This window comes from Mustela nigripes, chromosome 9 (assembly GCF_022355385.1).
Source record: "Mustela nigripes isolate SB6536 chromosome 9, MUSNIG.SB6536, whole genome shotgun sequence".
Lineage (NCBI taxonomy): Eukaryota > Metazoa > Chordata > Mammalia > Carnivora > Mustelidae > Mustela > Mustela nigripes.
In genome coordinates this window covers 67435509-67458659 of record NC_081565.1, presented here as the reverse complement: position 1 = coordinate 67458659, position 23151 = coordinate 67435509, and the positions used below count along the sequence as shown (strand labels likewise).

Below are 23151 nucleotides of genomic sequence, written 5' to 3'. Positions count from 1 at the left end.
AGGCAGTGGTTAAATGCAGGTGTTTTCCTAGGGCTCAGACTCACCCAGGTACTAAGGCATCACGTTGGAGTTTTACAGATATCAACTCATTTGATTCTTTCAACACAGTTTTAAAGAACACCTAATTATTCCCATTTACAAATGAGAACATCTAGCCTTACCCAGGGTTTAGAAAGTAGTTTGGGGTCACAAGTTAGTAGTAAGATGGAGATTTAAACTCTGAGCTGTCTTTGACCTTGGTGTTCCACAGCCTCCCTGCAAAATCGATGGCAGATAACACCCCCGAGCCTCCATGTCCTGGTCTGTAAACTGGGGGAACAGAAACATCATGAAGATGCTTCCCACGGTGGCCATCGTGTCATGGGCACGTCATGGTGTGTGACATTGTCACCATGAGAGCAGCACCATGAGGGTCTAACATTTTAGTCACTCGAGGGTGCCAGCAGAACGTGCACAGTGAGACAGTGAAGGCAGACAGCTAGTGTGTGTGTGTGTGTGTGTGTGTGTGTGTGTGTGTGATCGCTTAGAGGTCTCTCTTCTGTTGACAGTCACTCCTTGCACGAACTGTAGTGGTTTGAGCCAAACACTTGGGCATGCATTTCGCCCACTTTGCTATTTTCAAAACAAAGGAGAAATTGGGCGAAAATACCCTATCGAGAACAGAGGTGTCTGTGACAAATTGGCTTAATTGAAAACAACTTAAAAAAAAAAAAATCCCCCAGTTTAGGGGCAGAGGAAGGGGGGCATCAAATTAGCCATGGAGAATCTAAGTGGAGGGTTTTATTGATTGCCGTAGGCATGACCTAAATTGCAGAGCGTGAGTCATAATGAAAATACTACTATTTGTACGTTACTAATTGAGAGGCAGCATTTCTCCTATGGTGAAGCTGGGAATGGAGAATGTGGCCACCAGGAACCTTCTCCCAGCTGCGTCCCACAAACGCTGTGCTGCCTCGGGCACATCTGCCTGCCCTCGGCACGGGTTTCCCCAGTCACAAACACAGATGATAATTTTATGAAACACGATTTTTCATTTTTTCCCCACAAGGCATTTTGACATGCAGCATAGATAAGCTTATTCTATATTCTGAGATCCTTTAATGGGAAGGAATTTCTGTTTTGTTCTCTTTCAAGGGAGAGTAGAACAAACAATGACTACAGAATAGGGGTCTGGGAGCCTGTGGGCCAAATCCGGTTTTGTTAATAAAGTTTTATTGGATCACAGCCACGTCCATTTGCTTGGCATTGTCCGTGACTGCTCTCCCCATGAAACAGCAGAGTCAAGAGTGGTTGATTTGGAGGGAGACCATGTAGATGGCAGAGCTGGGAATCTTTACTACCTGGTCCATTACCAAAAGACTATGCTATGCTGGTCCCTGTTTTGGAACATGAGGAAGATCCAGATAAGCCGGTTGACTCCATGCCAGTGCACGCCATCTTCTTTTTGTGTCTAGTGATGCAGGGAGGCTTGGGGTCTCGGGTACTGATGCATATGTCTGTTGGGGCAGACGATGTCTATGTGTAGGAATACTTTGGCCTTCGTCTACAGTATTTGGCAGTAGATAAACCACATAGTTAGAGAGGACACTGTATCTGTGAAAATATTAAATTACAAGAAAGGAGGTTAGGGAGGAGTTGTCTAGAAATGAGAATGAGGCATCGTCTGAAAATGGGGGCATCCTTGAACCTTGCCACGGGTGCCTGTGTTTATGGGATGGGGTGAAGGCCACTGGTGGCATCTTCGTTTCCTCTCTGGGAGAGAATAAACAGGTCCAAAAGGCAGTTCAGATTGGTGATCAAATTACACAGTAAAAATAAGCTCCCCAAACAAAACAAAACAAAAACACACAAAAAAACAACAAAACAATGCAGTACTCCTTGAGGCTGGATATAGCTGTTTCACTGGCTGTTGGGGGAGTTACTTATCTTCCTGGTTTCCTCATCTTTGCTACAAGTCTAAGTCGTGTTTACATTTGTTAATGTATACAAAGGACCTTACACAATCAGGGAGGGAAAGAGGGGAGTTACTTTCCAATCTTCCTTCTTTCATGCATTGAAATATGGCAGCGGCCGGTGTCCCACAGGGAGGGAAGTTCTTGGCTATGAAGGGACTTTGGAGGTTGACTCTAGTGTTACATGGACTTGGATTCCTTTTCTGTGTCTGGGTCTAAAATATCGGCTCTCCCCTTTCTTGGGCATATTTCCATCTCGCTGTGTTTCAGTAAGGGAATATGGGTAGGCAGAAGCACATCTTGTGAAATTTGGGGGAAACGTTAAAACTCCTCCCTAGTCTAACATGTACGGTCTCTGTTTTCCTCTCCAGGTTGTCATGTCTGGTAAACTCAGTGAGTGTAGGGATCTGTCGTCCCCCATGGGGACCTGTGGGACGATGGGGACTGCCTCTTAGGAACTTGTGCTGATATCTGCTGGCCTTTGGTGTTGGGAGTTGGCCTTCATTGTGGGTCTGTACGGCTGACATTCTCAGACCTGCTGGGGCTCCCAGCATCTGGTCTGCATGGGTCTTTCTGTGACCCTCATGTTTCAGCAGCTGCCTTCATACCCAGTGACAGTCTTGGCCTCTTCTGTGCCCCTCTTGAGCACAGAGGCACTTGTGAGTGCTCTTGCTTGATGCTCAGGGCTCTTGGGAAATCCAGAGGGTTCCTTGAATCCATTGTGCACATGGGTCCAGGTCAAGCTGGACGCCGTCCCACGGCTCCCCCAGAAGTGGGGGCATATGTGGTACAGCTGCTTCCTGAAGGTTTTGGTGGAAGCAGCCACAGCCCAGCTCTCAAGTCCTCAGATGTTGAGGGGGTTCTGTTGGTTCTCCCTAACCCTAGGGTTTCACCTCAAGGTTGTTCAGCCATGGTGCCTCCTCATGTCTGATTCCCTGAGTTATTTACTCAGGCTCTGTCTTTTCTTTGCTTGGTTCTCTTCTCCTGGTTCTCCTTCTCTTCTCCTGGACCCCCAGAGTCATGCAACTCAGTGCATCACCCCTCTCTCAGGGTCACCTCTGTGGCCCTCTCAAAGGCATGGGAAAGGTGGGGCCACTGCATGGTCATCTTTAGTGCGTTTCTGCCCTGGCCCCCCACCCAGCCCATTATCATAGCTTGGGCCGTTGCAGAGTTCCGCGTGCACCCAGATGCCACAGTGTCACCTGAGAGCTGATTCCTTTCCTATGGTAGGAGTTTAGAGCCCTTCTAGCCCTCAGCTTCTCCCTCTCCTCTTTCCTCTGCCTCTCTTTCCTGCCCCCAGAATAATAGAAAGAAACCCAAAGCCTCCTTTAGTTGTGTCACTTAGGATCGCATTGGCTACAATTAACCAACAGAAACAAACAGTCAGTGAAACGCAAGTTTATTTCCCACATCAAGAGTTCTGGGTCCAAGGCTTACGGTGGCTTAATGATGCGGGCAGGGACACTGGCTCTTTGCACCTTGCCTTCTGCTATCCTTAGAGTTAGGCCTCTTCCTCATGTTCATGACTCTGTGGTCGCAAGATGGCTGTGTGTCTTCCAGGCATCACATCTGTGCTCCAAGTAGATAGAAGGAAGAAGGGCAGTGAGTTTTCTTCCAGCGAGGCTTTGCCTTTTAATTCAGGAAGAGAGGACCCCACCTGCCCTGAACTTCTAGCTATCGCTCAGCCGCAAAGAATTATGCACATCTTTAGCTTCGAGGGATACTGGGAAATCACGTATACTGGCTTTTCTCCCTCAAAGTAGTGGAAAGCAAGGGAAAAGGGGTTTGTGAATGGATTTTTGATACACAACTCACAGTCTACTAATGGTCAGCTAGAGGCCCGTAGAGAGAGAGCAGGAAGTTCAGTGTTTCATAGATGGCATGAATCTATGATATCGTAAGATTACAATTTATCCAGCTTTTCTGGAAGTTAAGAATTCTTGCTGATACAAATAATTAATTTACTGAAGAATTGATTGGATAGAGTATTTGGACATCTTTTCTGAACAGAGGAGTACCCAAATCGATTAATAGTGGAAAAAACCATGGGACTGGTGGGAATCCTCTACCATCATCTTAGAGAACAAACTTTTTTGAAGTCCTTTAGAAGAAATCTCGTGAAAAAAGTTGATGAATTATACAATTTCAATTTCTTCCTTTCTCTTGGATAAGGCTGAATTACCCCCTACTTGCCAAAACGAGCTGGAAATGTTTTATTGGCTTAATTTCAACTCCTATATGTATATGAAAGTAATAAAAGTGTATTTCTTTAAATATATTTCATAATTTAGATTTTTCATAAATTCATGCTGGCTTTTCTTCCTAGTATACAATAAATTCGATTCTATTGCTTGTTGATCACATCGTCGTAAGAATAGTGAAACAGTACGAACGTTCATTATAAGGAGGTGGGTTAAGTTGGGAAAAAGTAAAAGAGAGAGGGTAAAAACAGCATCAGGCAGGTGGTTGCATTAATTGGAGGTCGGTAAACTACAGTCCAAGTGTGACCGGCTTCCTGTTTTTATAAATAAAGTTTTATTGGAACACAGCCAGCTCACTCTTTACATATTGTATGGCTGCTTTCACGTTACGGTGGTGGAGTGAGTAGTTGTGACAGAGACCGTATGGTCTGCAAAGTTGAAAATATTTACTGTTCAGCCCTTCACAGAAAACGTTTGCCAGCCCCTGTAGAAATCAGTCCTGGGTTGATTCCATGATAGCTGAACACTGGGCCCCCAGGTTCTGCTTCCCTCCCACCATGTGGAAATCAAGTTTCGGGTAAAAATAAAATACAGTAAAATATGTGGGTAATTAAGCAGATATGAATTCAGAACTCCCAGGCCAGAGGCATCAGGATGTTTACTTTCGTATCAAAAAACAACCGGTTTCATTTCTGTCTTTGGCTTCCGCCCGTCATGAGAGAGACTCTCGCCATGTTGACGTTTCGATCCAGCTCGGAGTCTGTAGCCAACACACTAACAAGGGTCTCGAGTTTGCCCTTTGCTGGCTCTGTGCCACTGAACAAACTCCTCAAGCTCTCAGAAACTTCTCTTCCTTGTTTCTAAGTGAGAGGGTGAGACTGGCTGGGTGCATGGTCCAGGGTTGGGGTCTTTGAGTTTCCTTTCTTCACCAAAGTTGTCAGAGTCAGAGAGGACAGAATTTTTTTTTTTTTTTTTTTTTAGATTTTATTTATTTGACAGAGATCACAAGTAGGCAGAAGAGTAGGCAGAGAGAGAGGGGGAAACAGGCTCCCTGCTGAGCAGAGAGCCCGATGTGGGGATTGATCCTGGGACTCCAGGATCATGACCTGAGCTGAAGGCAGAGCCTTTAACCCACTGAGCCACCCAGGCGCCCCGAGGAGAGAAATCTTACCAGAACAAGAGGATTCTCTGTTCACAGCCTTGGTCCTTAATTCTCTTTCCTTTGGTGCATGTGTGGACTAGTTTGTCCAACAAACCAGACCTGTCCATTAAACATTTTCAACTCTTTTTGAACATGAAACACCAGCTATTTTAAAGAGACAAAAGCTGAGCACTAGCATCTGAAGATAATGGAAATAACTAATATTTATGGACCACGTATTATGTGCCAGACATATTTCCAAACATGTGACATGTATTAGCTTATTTACTCTGCATAGAAGCCCTGAATAAAGTACTATCAGCAGCCCCATTTCACAGATGAGGACACTGAGGCAGCTTGCTGACCTCACACAGTCAGGGCACATTCTAGCATCAGAGCCCACACTCTAGACTGTTCTTCTTTCTACCTCCCAGTGGGTATGACTCGTCTCCAGCCACACAGCAGTGTAGGAGAAGACAAATATGAGAGAGACACATCGTGGTTCCTAGAAATTATGGACACTTACCTGAAACTTTTTTCATTTACCCCAAACCTACCCCGTGCCATGGAGATCACCCTAAAAAGCTCCTTTTCTCAGCTTCCTCTCCTTCATCAGATTAAAAGAAAAAAAAAAAAAAGTAGGACAACAGTTGAGAAAATACAGGTTGGAAACTGGGTCATTTTTCTGAAACCATCCTTCTTTGCCAGTACCAATTTTGAATTCTTTCTCAGAATTAAAAAAACAAACAAGCAAACAAACCACGCGGAACAATCTGTGGCAGATGGTTGTTTCGGCTCTAGGTGAGTTTTGTCATTATACTCCGGGACAGAAAACCATCACTTTGGAAAATCATCTGTTATTTTCATGAGCTGCCAGCTCAGAACTATTGTAGCTGGGATGGTTTAGGACGGGGTGTGTTGTTTTCATTTTGGGGTCTTTTTGTTTGTTTGTTTTGTTTTGTTTTTTTTCCTAGAGATTAGCACAGAAACCATCCATGTTGGAATACTGTAGGATTTAGACACCATGCCACAGAGGCTAACCCAGAACTCAAGCAGTTGGGTGGAGTGGGAGAGGGGGATGGAATTCGGTTTGAGGTAGAAGTTAGCCCTCTTCTCAAGGTTTATCTTCCCCTGGAAACTACAGCAATAAACAGCTAAACCATGGTGTTCATTACCAGCACAAGTCCCTAATTAATTTATTTTATGTTAATTAAGTTTATAATTATATAGCAAAACATTTACTTTCTCCCTCAAGAAATTGACTGAATCTTCTGAAGGGGCTTTGTGACTGTAATTTAGGTGCAATTAGCCCGTTAAATTTAGTTAGAGTTTGGTTCATTTAGCTGCTGCTGGAAGATGCTAGGAAGTAGAAACTAGGCAATGCCTCTGAAGCAACTCTGGGTCTAGAAGAAGGTGTTGCTGAGAGGCTCCTTCCTGGCCTCCGGGCAGCTAGTAGAGGTGCTAGGACAATTGAGATGTGTTTCATGTTTGTCATCTGTGTGTATTCCCCACTTATGGAACTGTGGATTCCTATAGCAGTGGATGGAGGTGAAAACTTTCTGTGTTCTGGAAGGGGAACTGAAGCTATGGAATTGTTCTCAGACACTTTCTTCCATGGCTGTGAAATCTCTGGCACTGGCCAGCCTTCAGGCTCTGAGTGGTATCACCAGCCACGGCCACCATTTTGGCCTGGAAAGATATCTTGCCTCCTGGGAAAGGGCATGACCCAGCGCATGGCCTCCGATGGCTCTGATGGCTATGGTCCAGCCTCCCCAGGGCTCTAACAGAGAGTACCCTACTACTCCAGGCATGTGAAGATGGAATTTTTGCGCCAAATTCCTTTCTTGAGATTTCACCCCATAGCTCCTAATGAAGGGTATATTTAGGCCTCTCTTTGAAAATACAGTTGAAAGTAATGATCTGCCATGGCCGCTGAGCTGTATGCAAGGTTAGAGCTCACTGCTTAGGCTCGTGATGGGAAATCAGGAAAGCGCAAAGGCAGGATGGTTCCAACAAGTAGAGAGAGAGCATCCCAGCCACACCCCAGTGGTTGGGGTAGCCAGCGTTCACCTATTTTCAAGTCCCTTTGGTTTTTGAAACACTTACTTCTTGGTGGATAACAGAAGTCCTTGCTTTGGAAAGGAAGCCAGAGAACTTTTTGTCCTAGAATGCTAAGCTGAATTCACGAGATCATATTTTAAAAAGAAGCAGAGTTGCGCAGCGGAAGCGTGCTGGGCCCATATTTTAAAAAGATGTCCTGTATCTTGCTGGGAATTGGTTTATTACTGTGTGATTGATGAATGAATGAAACATGTCCTTGGATCAAACAAAGTAGGATCACTTAACCCCCTTCTACCTAAATATTTTTATGTATAAAATGGAAGCACTAACCTCCTTTTCACTTCATATGAAAGTGATAGTCTCCTTCCCAAAAGAAGCACGTGAAATATGATTTATATATACCTGGAAAGGTATAGAGAAACATTATTTTTATAAATTGCCATATTTGTCTTGCTTATATTATTTAATACTGTTTTAGGAAACGGGCTCTCTTCATTTCTGGTTGGCACTTAGCTTTACTATTCTTTCCCCCCAGTTCTGCTATAGCAGAGTGAAAAACCAACACCAAAAAGAAACAAACAAAAATAAACCACAACAACACAAACTGGGGCATAACTTGCAATCAGAAAAGTACTCCAACTGGGCTTTTAAAGGGGAAGCATCATACTCAAATCTAGAACTTTCGGGGTCAGCAGTTGATCTTCCTTAATATATTTTTGGTAAATAACACATATTTGATAAAACCTAGAACTGTCTTCAATGACAGGGTCATTCCAGCTGTAGTTTTTTAAGCTAGGAGGATACTTTGGGAGGTCTAAGACTTGGCACTTTGTCTAAATGGTAAGTAAGAGTCATAATTTGAGCAGCTACCCCAAGCTGAAGAACTTGTATGTGGCATGGACAGTATTATATATTCGTGTTCTAGTCATCCCACTATGGTAGACTTATTTCACCTGTAACTAGTGTTGGGTAACTGTGATTCAGAGAAGTTGCTTGACTTGGCCAGAGCTTCACAGCTCAGGAAGGGGAGGGACAGGATCCAAACTCAGGTCTATCTGGCTTCAGGCTGCTTCTTGCTGTCTAACCAGCCACACCAGCTGTCTTTCAGGCTCTGTTGTGAAAATGAATCTGCTAGGACACAATTGCCAAAGGAGATCATCAATGTGGGGTAACTGTGCTTATTAAAATTCTAGTTCCAATAGTAGCTGGAAGTAAAGGTCCAGGAAATTGTATAGTTAAATGGTGGATGGTAAATGGCCATAATTATGAAGAATGAAAAAAAAAAGTAATTTATAATCCAGTCTTCCCCGCTATGCACATGTAATTATACTGCGTCCTTTCATCTGGGTGACACTGAAAAATGTTTTCTGCTTTCACGTAAGGCAAAGCACTGGTCCATCCTAGGTGTTTGAATGCCTCTCGTGCTCACGTAGATCCTGGTTTCTGTTTTAAACTAAGAATGTGTGTAGAGTTACAGGGTAAATAGCCCTTCCCTTTTAATCATTTTGATTTAGCAAAGAACTTCCTGTGCATTTTGGAAAGCATTTCTTAAAATAATGTCAGATGTTTGGATGCATTAAATTTTTATTAAAAAACAACTACCACCGCAACAACCACCAAAATACGTCGCTTTCCCGGTATCTTGGTTCTGGTTGATTCTTGGCATGACTGCTCTAATTCTTAACCAAGCTGTCCTGTTTGGTTTGCCGTATATGCCATGCATACTTTATTTAAAAAGGAAAATAAACTGTGAAATCTGGCATGTGTAAAAATGCACTCTCTTTAAAACCCAGAGTTTTCTCTGTGGAGAGATTGTACCCGAACGAAACGATTCTGAAGGGCCTTAGAGTAGAATCCTCCTCATCTGTCAGGAAAGGGTGTTGCCAGGTAGAATCGCTGGGGTTGGCCTGTGTTCAGCTGCCGTAAGACGTTCTGAGGTGTTAGTAAGAGAGTTGGACGGCTTCACGGTGTGGACTTGTTCCAAAATGAGCTCTTTCAGAAATAAAAATGTCAGGAGCAGCAGAGGCTTCTAGAACACAGGGCTAGCTTGGGTCAAGTCGCAGGTTCTGTGGGCTGACTCAGTCTGATGCATCCAAGGGTGACAACAAGAGCTGCCTTCGTACTTCTCCAGCTTCCTACTGAGAATAAAATAAGCTCTCCATTTTACCAAGGCTTCTTAAGTGGGCTCCGTGCTACTAGAAAGGGCTGTGCCGAGCCAGGGGCTGTGACACCAGACCCCGAGGGTTCCTCCTGACGAGGAAGCAGCTTTGGATGGTGAATCCTGTTCTTGGGGTGTGAATGGGCTGGTGCTCGTTCAGACTGATGAGCAGGTAGAAGGATATTCCCTTGCTAGGATGCAGGATAAACTTTAGGGTTAGAGTTGGATATACCTTTGCAGGGTCCAATATGGGATTTTAAATTTGGCTTTACAGAGCAGTGTCAAGTTATGTCCCAGGTAGTCTGGCCAATGGCATGATGAATCTTCTTCCCAGCCCAACGCTGCCCCTCTTGGAGCAGAGGCATGTTTTAGTGCTTGTCCCAGCAGGGTGACTTCGAGATGAGGAAGTGGTTCTGCTTGCGGTGTTCTGGGGGAAAAGGCACTAGAGCTAAAGCGTGCGTTTGGGGGGAAGGGCCTCCTTCCTGCCCCATAATCTGTGTTTGTCTCTGAGGTGGGGTGCCTCCACTTTTCTAGAGGGAAGGCTGAGGCCAGGGACATATCTCTGGAGCTTCCTGTGTAGAACAGCTCTGTGGCCTGGGAACAGGATGATGGGCCGTGGAAGGTAATGTTACTGCATGGGGGCAGGCGACAGTGAGGAGGAGGTGATGTGGCAGCCACACACAGGAGCTATCCCAGGGCTGGGGAGTGACCACCCAGGCCGGACTCCGTGCAAAGCCAGAGCTCCGTTCCCCGAGTGGACTTGGTAGCTCTTCCAGAGGCAACCTACTTTGCAAGATGTCCACGACCAAACAAAACGAAGGCCTTGCTCCTGTCCTGCTGGGGGTGGGTGGGTAACTCAGAGTTTAGTGTAGCCAGTTCCTGGGATTACCAACCCCCCCTCTTTTTGTTTTGCATTCTGGAATACGTGGTGTTTGGGGTTTCATTATCTTGTGCCCTGAGCTCGTTGAAATGCAGTTGAGATTTATAAGCTACCTCTACTCAAGCGAAGATAATTTGTTTGATCTTCTCTGCTTAATTGGAACCATTAACCGCTCTGACCTCCAGGCTTTGCAACCTGAGGCAGACAGGGGGCACAGGAAAGTCCACCTGACTGTTTCCTTCTCAGCAAGCATCCTTAATGGGAACAGTCTTCAGACTTTTGTTTCTGAGCTAGGGCTTGGGATGCCTCTTGAAAAAGCGACGCTCCAGCACAGACTAGATGTTGACTTTCTCTCTTCCTTTGCGGGTCAGCTCAACCTTGGACTTGCACTCCGAATCCTGCTCTGCGACTTTCTGATCTCTCCTTGCACTCTCCAATAACCGTGGCCACCCCTTTTACATGCTTGAGGTCTCCCGCGTGCATTGGCAGAGACTCCTCTTGCTTGAAGTCCTTCTCCTCTCTCTGCTCGTCCTCCTCCCATGCCCTGCTTAGCTTCACCACCACCGTCATGGTCATCATCAGACAAGCTCAGGCCGACCCTCGGCACTTGTTTCCTCTTGCTTGTTTTATGCGTAATTGACTCTTCTAGAAACGTATCTGTGGTCTGCGTGTCATGGTTTCGGCCACGCTTGAGCAGAGCCAGGCACCTTCCACTGGGTATGTTGGAGATTCTTGCAAATCTGACGTCGCTGTAAGTTAATTAAGTTATAGGTTTGAGGCCACTTGTCTCCTATTTGGACATGGAAGGTTCTAGTAGACTCAGAAGAATCGCCAGCTAGAGTGTTTCAGCAAAAGCAAAGCCAGACACAAATCTCTGTTGGCAGCAGGGAACGCATGGTCTTCTGTATGGAGAATTCTAATTCCATGTCCACGTGTACCGGAAGAGTTACTGGCAAGCCTCTCTGGTCTGGGAACTGCGGAATGATGCCTATAAGATGTCATTTCCTGTTGTAAAGAGCTACCCTATGGATTTTGCAATATATACTCACTGAAGGGAGCCAGAAGGCTTGACACACCCCACGGGAGAACAATAGATTGGGGTGTCTCACGTGGTTGCTTAATCTTAATGCTTCTCGACCACAAACTCAGTCTCTCTCTTTTTTTTTTTTTTTTCTTACTCTACTTGTAGCATTTTTAGGTGATTCCCCAGATAGAGACCATATCATTGATCTTTTCTGAAGTCCCTGACGTGGGACCCGTTGAGCCCTGGGACACTTGTCATCAGGCCCTGCTGATCGGACCACATCCTCCTTAGAATCCTTGAGTTTTAATTGTGCAATAGCTTTGGCTTTCCTTACACTGCCGAGTTTGCCAAGAACTTTGTGTTTCCTGCTTTAACTTTCAGCTCGTAACTAAACTGTATTTTGTAAAGTCAAACCAGAGCTTGGAAAACCTTGCTGACCATCCTCAGCCGTTTATTTTTAGTTGTTCATCTTCTGTGAAGAAATGGTCAACAGTTTTCCTTGTCCAACGCCCACAGTGATTTTGGTCATTACAAGAAAGAATAAACTAAGTCTGGCACCTTTCCCCCAGGAGCTTAAAATGCTGCAGGAGGCACTCACTGGGTGTCTGCGCGTCTAACTGTAACTTTCACTGCACTTCCGAGCAAATACATGACTCTTTGCAGGAAGCTTTGAAGTGCGTTGATGAGCCCAGCTACGAGTGAGACACAGTAAATCCTACCTTGTGTCACACGTTCCACTCCCCTCTGTTACCGAGTCCATCAAAGTCCTCTGATAAAACTCAAAGTTTAGACATCACTATTCTAAAACTCAAAATGCATCCCACCCTTGGTATTGTGCAAGGCACTGTGCAAGGCACCTTGGTATTGTGCAAGCACAGAGGATGGCTAGACGTGCTCTCTTTGCCATCCTGCGCCCTATAGTTTAGGATGCAGAGAAGTAGAAAAGAAATACAAGTTTAAAAAGGTAGAGACGTGGGCTATGTGAATGAATGGAATTGAATGTCATAGAGGCTGGGAGGCCTGTGAACTAAATGCTGTAGAAATGGCTTTTGCGTTTACAAGCCTTACAGAAAAGGCTTCTGTAAGGAGAGCTTGCTGGGTGGCAGGGGATTTTGGGCAAGAGATGGCATGTGGACAACGCCTGTCCTCAGGAAGGGACAGTGGTATCTGAAGGATGGGGAAGCAACTTCTGGAATGATCTTGAAGACGGAAGCTCCAGGACCTGGCTTTCTGCTACAGGTGATGCCACTGTACAAGACAGACTGATGGCCCAGAGGGTCTGAGTTTGGATTTGTGGGTGACCTTGGACACATCACATTGGCCGTGTGGATCTAGCAAGTCACCTAGAAAATAGAAAAGGCAGATGGCAAGGGATTGTTAGTGTAACAACCAATGTATATTAGATGCTCCACAAATGTCAAATTAGGACAATGGGTGTTTAAGCCCCAGTGTTGAAATAAAGCAGAATTACACCCAGCTCAGGTCTAAAGGGTGATGGAAAGCTCTCTGCATTCCCTGGGTTCGAGGCACCTAGTGCGATGAGAACATAGGAATTTATCTGTTGATTTTACTTGGTAGACATTTCCCAGAAGGTTCAAGAAGCCTTTGCTTTGCTCTCTGAGGAAGGTGAGCCACTCTCCTGGCACCCGGGCCACCATCCGGTCTCCAAAGTGGCAGCATGCCACACGGACGCCCAAGTTGGCAGTTCGCTGCTTGAATTCTCCAAATGAGATAAGATTTGCTTTTTTAGACAAACAGCTGCGTCTTTCTTCCGTTCCTTTCGCTTCCTTTCCACTCAGCAGTTTTCCTTTTGCTCCAGATAAATTGCTGCTAATTTAAATGTGCTGCAGATCCTTGCCATTTTATGGCTGATTGCTTCTGAGTTATAGGAGGGAAATGTGTGCACGTTTGAATGTAAATAAATCTAAATGGATCGGAAGCCAGTGGTAAAGAAAGCAGAGCGGCTTCGCTGACCTTCACCTCCCCCGCCCAGTCCATCCCTTTGAAGAGGTCAATGAGCAGATCTGAAATCAGCAAGCAGCAGGGACGGAGTTTTAGGACACATCCTGGGTTTCTCTTCTTTCGACTTTACATCCCATTTTTGACAGCACCTGCTTTATCCTTGTTCTTATTTAGATCAGCTCGTGCCGGCAGCAGTGGCAAAGTTTCTCGCAAGTTTTTTCGTTCTTTTTTTTTTTTTTTTTTTTTTGATAAAAGAGCCGTTCTCACGATAACTACCATGTACCATCGGAATGCTGCAAATCCTTCAGAATGTCACATTGTCAAAATATCTATATTTCAGGCTCAGAAGCTAGACAGCTCGTTTGGCTGCTAAACCCACAAGATGTTCAGCCATTTGTTGTGGTCTAAAAACTTTCCCCCTCACTAGGAGAAAATAATGATCTATTGTTTGATATCATTTTGTGTCCCTTTCCTTGAGTTTCTTATAACTCGAATAGGCAAACGTTAGGGAGGTCCTGGTAGGTAAACTGGGGTCCTGATTGAATCTTGCTATCAACTCCTTAGAAATAGGAAGCACCGGGTACATTTCCTTATAAAAAAGAGTCAAATCTTGAAATCAGACTGGTTTTCACTATCTGGCGACGTATCTCTAGTGCATCAGTGGGCTTGGGAAGATCAAGTGTATCAGAGAAGAATCTGACTTGCCTTCCTGGAGGCGGAGGGAGGAGGTAGTAGCAGTTGAATGTTGACACAGTGCACGGCTTATCATTGCAGCAGCCTGGCTTTTCCTCACAAGACGTCCCGTGTGTTATTCTGGTTGGCTTTACTCCGCTGGTGGTGTGGGCATGTGGCACCGAGGTACGGTTCTTGGAGAAGGATGCATCACGAAAGGCAAAGCAGAAGGAGGTTGAAGAGGGACACTTGACATCTGTTTAAGTAGGGGCGGATGCAGTTGCAGCCTGAGTGAATGGCAGCCCCGAGATCTCCCATCTGGCAAAGCGCATTATTTCCCAAACTGTAATAACGAGCTTGGGCGGGCCTCGGGGAGGAAAATGGCAAATGGAAGCAAGGGAAGGGGGGCTGGGGCTGCTGTAAACACACTGACGTGAATAAACGCGTAAGAGTTCCTGTGCCGTCAACCCACTGGAACGAAATCGGGCTCACTTTAACAGTTTAGTCCGTTCTATTATTATTATTACTGTTTTAAAGTCAAATGCTTTTCAAAATTAAATGTGCAGAGAGTGAGTGATATATTGAATCCAGTCTTTTGGATTGGGGATGATGTCTTCTATTTGTATCAATGAGTTCCTCCTGTTTTTATTGGCAAACTTGATATCCTGATGTTAATCCTATTGTTTCAGTGGGAAGGAATTTGAGATCCACCCTTTTAGAACCCAAAGGTGTTTGGTTAATGTGTTTGGCATGCTTGTCTTATGTGTCGCAGTGCATCCTAAAGCCAGGGCACTAATGCCTGCCTGGAGGCTGGACTTGGAGAAAAGAGACTCATGTCCGGAATGAAGGAGCCTTCCCTGGCTCCGCTGTGCACGACTTGCGTGCTCCGTGCCTCGTGGATGATTAAATCCATGAGCGATGTTTGGCGTCCGTATCGAGTGTTTTTCCTGAGACTTGGAAGGGCGGGAGGGAGAAGAGCCGTGGAAATGAGCTTGGTAGACTCTTCTAGTGTTGTTGTAAATGATGACACAGATCGGTGGTGGTAATTACAGCTCTGGAGGCAGATGACACCAGCGCCTGGCAGACCAGACTCCAGGTTGCAGAAGATCCAGAGTCTGGAGGGCTGGGTTTAGAAGCGCCTTCCGAAGCTGAACTTGAGCATGTCTTGAGGGTTTCTACGATGATACCATCGATTTTGTCACCCAGGGATCTGATGACGATTCATGCAGATTACACATAAGAACTTGATGGGATGAATCTCCCCTGTTCCCGCTGGGTTTTCCTAGTGAAGGTGGAGGGATCTCGTCCTCCCCACAGTGCCAGGGCAAGGTGGCTGCCGAAGACAAGCTCCTGGGTCAGAATCTGATCTCTGGCACACACTTTGTCAGGCCTCCAGCAAAGTGCTTTGCCCATGAGGCCTCCGTTTTCTCACCAGGAAAGTGGGCGCAATAATAGAACCGACCTCATAGGGTTATTGGGAATTTAAGAGGGCTTGTTTGGACAAAGAGCATAGAAGAAAGCTTGGTACCAAGTGGATTAGCTGTTATTTATTTGTGCAAGTAATGAGTTCATCTTTCTACATCTGTGTGACAGTGAAGTCTTTGAGGTCCATTTTCTTTATTTTCGTATCGTCTACTGTAGTGTCTCCTATTTGGTCACTGCTCAATTAATGTCTGCAGGATTAATTAATATTATTACATATTACATATATAATATTTACATATTCTACATGTCTTATACATGCAATAAGGCAATATAAGGCAATATACCACATATGTATGCTACATATCATGTGTTATATAATGGATGTTCCATCTATCTATGTGTGAATGTTATGTATATGGTATGATACTTCAGTGAGTTTAGACAATTAATTATTTAATATTAGGATTCCTGGAAAAGAATCTAAATCTTTGTGTGGTCCAGTATTTCACAGCTGAAGCTAGCCAGTTCTCTGATCTGGTTGCTGAGTAATGAATCTATCATTTTAGAAATAATCTGATGAAATGAAGTAGGGAAAGAAAATCAATATTTGGGTAGATATTTGTTGTTGAGTTTTATTTTTTTTTCTTTGCTATGCATAAAAATTCTCCAGGGCTCGTCTATATTGTACACACAATTCTCCTTGAATTAGGATGTTAACATCTGAGACCATTGTGCAGAGCTATGTGCATGTTTTTCCTGTGTTTCCTGGGCCACGTAAAATCGGTTTGGAAGTTTAAAACCACGTGGCTTGACAATAAGATGCATGTTTTTCTCCCAATTTCTGTTCTGTGATTATCTATTCCTTTATGTTTTAAAGCATATTCCATGTTGTGTCTTGATTTTGACTATTTATTAAGTTCTTTTTAAAATTGATTATGCTTGTATGTTAATTTCCATTGCTTTTTGTTTTGAGCATGACTTATGTTTTATTTTGTGTTTCTTTTAGGTTTTGTTTTGTTTCATAAGATCCCACTGGATGGGTAGCTGAAATAAAGGAAAAGACAGAGAAGGGGGCTGTGGTGCTTGTTGGTTGATGCTGCCTTGTAAGCTGGACTCTTGGGACGGGCGTTGGCTTCTCCCGGGAGGTGCCACGCAGCTGGGGGTTTTCTGGTAGCTGTGGGTGGTGTTTGCAGGAGGTCCCGTGTGAAGCCTGCGGCTGTCGTGAGCTATGTTTGGGGAGCACCTGCTGCAGAGGCAGCTCCCAGGCTGCTAAGCAAACACTCAAGAAAACATCTTAAATTAATGCTTCTCTTTTGTTCTTGCAATTGTTCAAATAAGAAAGTGACATGGAAGTCCATTGGATTATGCTTCTCTTTGGAAAGGAGTGCTCTTTGACCATACTGGAAATGTATTAATTCTTATGTTTCTGTTCATTTAAAGGTGAACTGCAAAGTTTAAAAAAAAAAAAATCTAAATTTAGAGACAGGTATAAGAACACACTAAACAGCCTAATCTCCACGTAACATGTAGCTTAGTATTGTTTTCTGTTGATGTGTAATGAAGACTGAATTCAGAAGTCTCTATTCTCCTTCTACAATGAAACGACTGAGAAAGTTAAGGGCATCGCTGTGGGGACTTGGCAAGGCCACTGAGAGGCCCTCTCCTTCACTGGCAATAAAGGTCCAGAGTCATGCAATCAACGCTAATGATTTTTCTAAAGTTTGTTAGCAGGCGAAAAATAAAAGCAGTTCCGTGGTCGGGGGCTGTAGATTTAGGTTAGACGTAGTCAGTTTCAGAATAACTACAAGAGCGAAACAGACACATAGGGCGCGCTTGTCCTTTTATGTGCCCCCTGCGATCCTCCTGCTTTTTAGAAGTTTCCTAGTGAGAAGGCCGCAGTATCTCATGCTGTTCCCATGACAGAACTGTAGCTTTTCTACTCTGAAAAGGTCTGCGGGCAGAATGGCTGGCCTGCTGGGAGCAGGAGACCATATTCTAAGAAGGATAGTCCCCTACTCCATACTACACTGCTGCTGGTTTTCATGGGCAGGAAGGCTCTTCCTGACCCCAGCAGCACAGAGGTAATGAGCCTGTGCTTGATCAGATCCAGCCTCATTGCAAGAGGGTAGCCTAGGATCAGCAGACCCGGCGTCCCAGCCTCAGTCCCATCACAGACCCCTGTTTCCCTCACTTGGCCACTGCAGTGACCTTGGTCCCCTTCGCGCGGCCTGTGCCAGGTAGGATCCCTGTCCTGCAGATAGGTTCGGTTGCCCTCACCCCTCCTCCCCTCAACTTTTCTCATGAGGTGGATGGCAGAGCCAGGCCCGGAACATTTCACTTGAAAGCAGGATCAGCTCTGACTGTGAAGTCATGCTCATCAACGCCGTGGCTGGATAGGAATCTTACTGATATTCGAAAAAAATTCCTTTTTTGGGGGGGGGTTTGAAATAGGAAATAGTTACTCAAGTTTTGCAGTTCAGCTTTAAGGATATAAAGTTTTAACTAGTCCAGCGTGTTTGGAAACATTGTTTTGCATCCTGTGTAACCCAGGCATTAATCTTAATAAACCAGGATCCATTTAGGTACCACTTGATATAAAAGGATTATCCATGATGAATATTTTATACTGTATCTTTCACATTAGCCACTAAGTATGTTATTGCTTGATACAGACATTTCACAGGGTCCTATGGATTACAGCATTGAACTTGGCTACTCCATACCCCTGCCTCCGACAGAGGGGCAGTTTCTCCGAAGCATACACGGGCTGCTTGTTCCCAAACCTGTGCTTTCCAAAGACACATTTGAGTGGGAGAGCAGCTGGCCCATGGTGTTGGGGGGAATCTGAGTATTCCCTGAATTCCCATTTTCTTGCTCTTTGCTAAATGACATGTCCTGTCACCACTTAGATTTTGATCTCTCCCAAAGTTATTGATTTACCAAGAGCCCAGCTAATTGCAGAAATCTTGAACCCTGGAAGGAAAAGGAAATTCACACTGAGAGCCGAGCAGAGGCTGTTAGTACCCCAAGCATTCTTAAATATCGGCCATTCAGTACAAGGTTTTTTGTTTTGTTTTGTTTTGTTTTCACCTTTTGTATTTTATTCCATGGAACTAGAAAAAAGCAATGAATTGTTTAAGAACTATTTTGTACATTTCCCAGACTCAAAAGGAAAAAAAAATATTTGTACTCAATAGCTAGAAGACTTGCAGGGTAGATTTTTGTTTTAAAATGAAGAGAAGTGGACAGATAAGGCAATTTAATATATCAAAGAGCAGTTGACATCTCCTAGGGAACGATGAAAACAGCAGGCTATTAGAAAATTGTTTCATATGGTTCTTGTGTTCCTTGCTTTTCATTTTTCTGTAATCCCTGAAGACCACAGGCAGTGACATATCTCCTCATTTCTATCCTCCAGACCACCCTCTTTCATCTTTTGCTTTTTTATGTCCCCTACAAGACATCTTTTTACAGCTTCCTAATGATACGTATCGTGCTTTTTTTTTTTTTTTTTCTTTTAGCATTAGAAACGACCAGGCAGCATTTTTGCTGAAATCAAGTCCGTTGCCCCCCGACCAGGACCTGGCGTCTCGGTGCCAGGCAGGTGCCCTTCGTAAAGGGCGTGCACTGGGCACGGGCACGCACAGCCCTGCGGAGCCAACTCCTGCCTCCCGGGAACCGGGCCCTGGATTCCCAAATCTGATTCTTTAAGAGAAACTTGAAACCTGGATTTTTTTTTTTTTAATGTGAAATGTCCCTATTTTTAAAGAGTTGGCTCAGTTATTTTTAAAACATTATGTAGGCCAACAAAACGTGTCTGCGGGCTGCTAGTTTGTTACTTTTGTCTTAAAGCAACATCATTGTTCCTCTGTTTCCTACTATCTTTCTTTTGCAAACACACTTCCCAGTGTAGCAGTTGAGAGCTTTTTCACCATGGAGCTTGGGGCCCCAGGGATCTGCAGCGTGCCCCTGACCCTTGGGGCTCTCCTGGGACTTCCAGTAGCTGGGTTCTTGGCTTTGTCACCCTGCCTGGGACTCTCGAGACACTGTTTTCCCTCCATTCCAGACTGGCCCCACTTCTGAGTGGCTGTTGACAACCTAGAAAGTCCTGCCTCCTGTTTTGTCAGACGTGGCCTTCTTTTCACCAGGGTCGCTGTTGCCTGTCCCCCTTGGATGGGACTTGATGGGAGGGCACGCAGGCCCCTTCACGGGTCCTTGGTGCACTGGTGTGGCTGCAGGGAAACGGGAAACAGGATTGCCACCTCAGGAGGTCTGGCTCAGGCCGTGTGTCTTGAGTGGGGTCCCTCTGAGATCCTTGGAGGCAGCTGAGACACACTAAGAGACAATGGCAACTCCACTGATGTCCCCAGAGACACCAGTTTGAGGCCAAAAGGGCCAAAGAAGCTTCCCCCATGGGAGAAATTTTTGTGTTTTCACTCCCGGTCTCTCAGCCCAGACCCATTTCATATTTGATCAATCAAATGTTCTTTCCAAAAGTAGGGGGCACAGGGGAGAAGGAAATTGTCTCAGCCCCTGCCCACCACACAGGGCGGAGGGGGTGGGCTGCTGCTTCCAGCTCTTCCGAAGGACACACGGGTAGTTAGGGTGTCGAGACTCCCCCCCAGACAGAGCCAAGACCATGGTTGCGGGGCCATACGAGGCACCACCAGCTCAAGGAGAGCAAGGCAGGAATTTAACTCCCTGCCAGGAGCACGTGTGATGGAGGCGCTTCCCCTCTCTCTCTTCTTCTCTCGATCTGCGTGAAATTCCTGACTTTTCTCTCTTCGTCTCTAGCGGTCTAAACTGACTCCATGGTAAACAAGAGGGCTGGTTTCCCTTTGCTTTCTTGGTTGCTTTGCACATGCTTCTTCTTGTTGTTCGTTGCAACATGAGACCAAACGTGAATGGGGCCACAGCTAACCTCTCTCATGCCACCGCAGGCCGCAGGATGCACTTCTCCACTGTTCTGGCACTTTCTGTCTAGACTCCTCCCTGGTTTTCATCTCATCCCCTCACACAGCAGGAGAAGCTCATTTCACCTTTCCTCGTCCAGACCAGAGACAGAGAGAGGGCCGCTGGAGGGATGGAACTTGTATCATCCGGCACCTTCACGGGCCAGCCTTGTGGGCTGTGCCCTTCCTGTCTAGCCAAGGTCGGGGGGGCCCCCTGGGGTCCCGCAGACTGGACTCCAAGAAAACTGGGGCAGAGGTCGCCATTTCATTAAGTGTGTTCTGCTGTGTTCACACACCTGCAGTGCCCACGAGTGGTGCCGGGTTTAGTCCAGGAAGGTTAAACCAGGAAAGTTTAGTCCGGGTTTAACCTGGAAGGTTAAGGACTCTCCCAGTCAGGGAAAGAATATAATTTTCTGTGGGGTGCTGCCAGATGGAATTAAGTGAACAGAAATCCCAACCCAGAGGATGACATGAAAACAGTTGTCACAGAAGGCGGCTTTCCACTCGGGTTAGTCTGTTTCCTTGTTTCGGTCATCAGGGACAAGGGAACCCCCTGGCCATCTGATTCTGATGGTGAGATCTCTCTGGGTTTCATTCAGGCAAAAGCTACAGTGGAGTCTTGGGATGGTCATTAGCGAGCACCCGAGATAGGATGCTATTGGCCGCGTCTTAGTTTTCATGGAAAAAAAAAATTGCATGAGAAACGAAGGAAAGAATGGAGATTTTAACCCCCTTTATTTTTCCATTTATGAATGGAACATAATCAAATATAAAAAAGCAAGAGATTCTGCTCACAATGTTTAGGTATATCAAATCGTCACATTGTACCCTTTAATTCTCTTACAAATTTATTTGCTAATTACACTTCAATAAAGCTGAAAAGGAAAAAATGGAAGGAGGAAAAAAAAAACTAGCAAGAGATTCCAGAGAAAGACAAATACTTGGGTTTCATTCACTTCCTGTTCAAAACCATTTGCTGTAATCCATAGGCAGTCTGTGATTCATAAGCATGTCCTGTTTTTCCCCATAATGTTCCAGGTTTTAAAGTCATTTTTTCACATTTCCTGTAAATAATGGATAATCATTTTTATTTTATTTTTAAGTGCTGTTTTAACAATGTGGATAGACCATAAATGTACTTGCTGAATTCATTCATTTTTTTTAACAAGCCAATAAAGTTTTATAATTCATCTCCATGTGTCTTGCATTCTGTGTAGGGCCTTGTATACCTCTCCTCCTCCCTCAGACACATACCATCACCCTGTGTGGCATTGACGGTGATCAAGACGAAAGGTGTCAGAAGGAAGAGTGTGAGAGATGTCACCAAGTGTTTCTGGGGAGTCCCCAACTCACGATAGTCTTGGAATACATCTTCCCTCCCTCAAAAGGGACTTTTAAAATTTCCATCATTGTGAATTATACATTTATTGTCAACTGATTCTTGCATTGGACATGTTTTTGTTGGCTAAGAAACAGTCCTAGAAAACAAAAGTTGAAGGGAATTAAAAAAAAAAAAAAGAAAAAAACAAATAATGAACAACCTACTTTCTGTGGGAAAGTCCTTTGGTATTTTAAGAACTTGGAATGACCTAGGTCCTAACAAGAGGATACACTCAGTGCTCTGTCCCTCCATTCTAAGTGACATGTAGCCAAATGAACATGATGACTTGTGCTTTCATGGGAGAGAGAGAGAGAAAGAAAGACAAGTGGACATAGAGATAGGATGCCATTGAACCATAAGTGTTAACTTGGTACCCACACTTCACAGTCCTCTTGTCTCCATCCCTCAGGTTTGTCCCTTTTTTATGTTTTCCTTTTAGGATAGGACCTAAAAAGCAAGGTTTATAGGGCTCCAGATTCATTTGAGCCTATTTTCACCTTCTGGGAAACTTGGAACGGTTTTGCACCAAGTTGTAGGCTAAGGACTGGAAAAACCAATCCAGTGTGACCTGCTGTCTCATCAGCCCAAGCACACTGACCTCTTCTAAGAGTCTGGCTGGTGCTGGTGACTTGTACTTTTTCTGAACACCCTTCTAAACAGGTTTCAATGGCCATTCAGAGGTTGCATAATTATTTGAGGCAGTGGACACTGAACCCAGACTGTGCAGGTTGGAATCCCAGTTATAGTCACAAGCTAAATGACCTTGAGAAGGACATTTCATGGCTCCCTTCCTCATGAGATGACACCAATATTCATAGTACCTACCTACCCCCTCCCACCCCAGGCTGTAAATACTTGTTTCTAAGTGCATGCAACCCGAGAGTGTGCATGTTGGGGGGCACTTGGTGTTGCTAATAAAATACTTTGAAGGACTTGGGTGTGCCCTCATGCTTGAGTATCCCTCAGTAAGGACCCCAGAATCACAGACTCATTTTTATGTATTGGCCATATGGTGACTGTGTGGGTGCAGTCACCCACACAGTGATGGAGCCCAATGGAAGGGAACTTCACTCACTGGGTCATTCTGGGTGTGATCCAGGTTATGATGCCCTCTTGGGAGTTAGAGAGATTCCCCTCCTAGATCCCTCATTCTGCCCAAGCAGTTCTTACACATGGATTCTTTTCAGATTTGATTTTGATAAAATAAGAGCATACAATTTGTTTGGACCTATATTATGATAGCTCAGTGAGTTCAAAAGATGCTCTAGAGTTTGAGGATTCTGGAGGAAAAAGCATTGAAGGTCATATCCCCAAAATGGTCTGCCTTCTTTTCTTCTCAACG

General features: G+C 44.9%; 1 protein-coding gene across 6 annotated transcripts in view; it reads left to right on the top strand.

The window, feature by feature from the left end:
- NTRK2 (neurotrophic receptor tyrosine kinase 2) overlaps nucleotides 1–23151 on the top strand; it is a 324764-nt gene that overhangs the window by 110418 nt on the left and 191195 nt on the right. Inside the window, exon 12 of one of the 6 annotated variants that reach the window (XM_059411763.1) lies at nucleotides 16483–21618. The exons of the other annotated variants lie outside the window; for them this stretch is intronic. Coding sequence (XP_059267746.1) covers nucleotides 16483–16520 — 38 coding nt within the window. The 3' untranslated portion in view covers nucleotides 16521–21618. Of the gene's footprint in view, nucleotides 1–16482; nucleotides 21619–23151 lie in introns of those variants that run through there. 6 annotated transcript variants of the gene reach the window in all.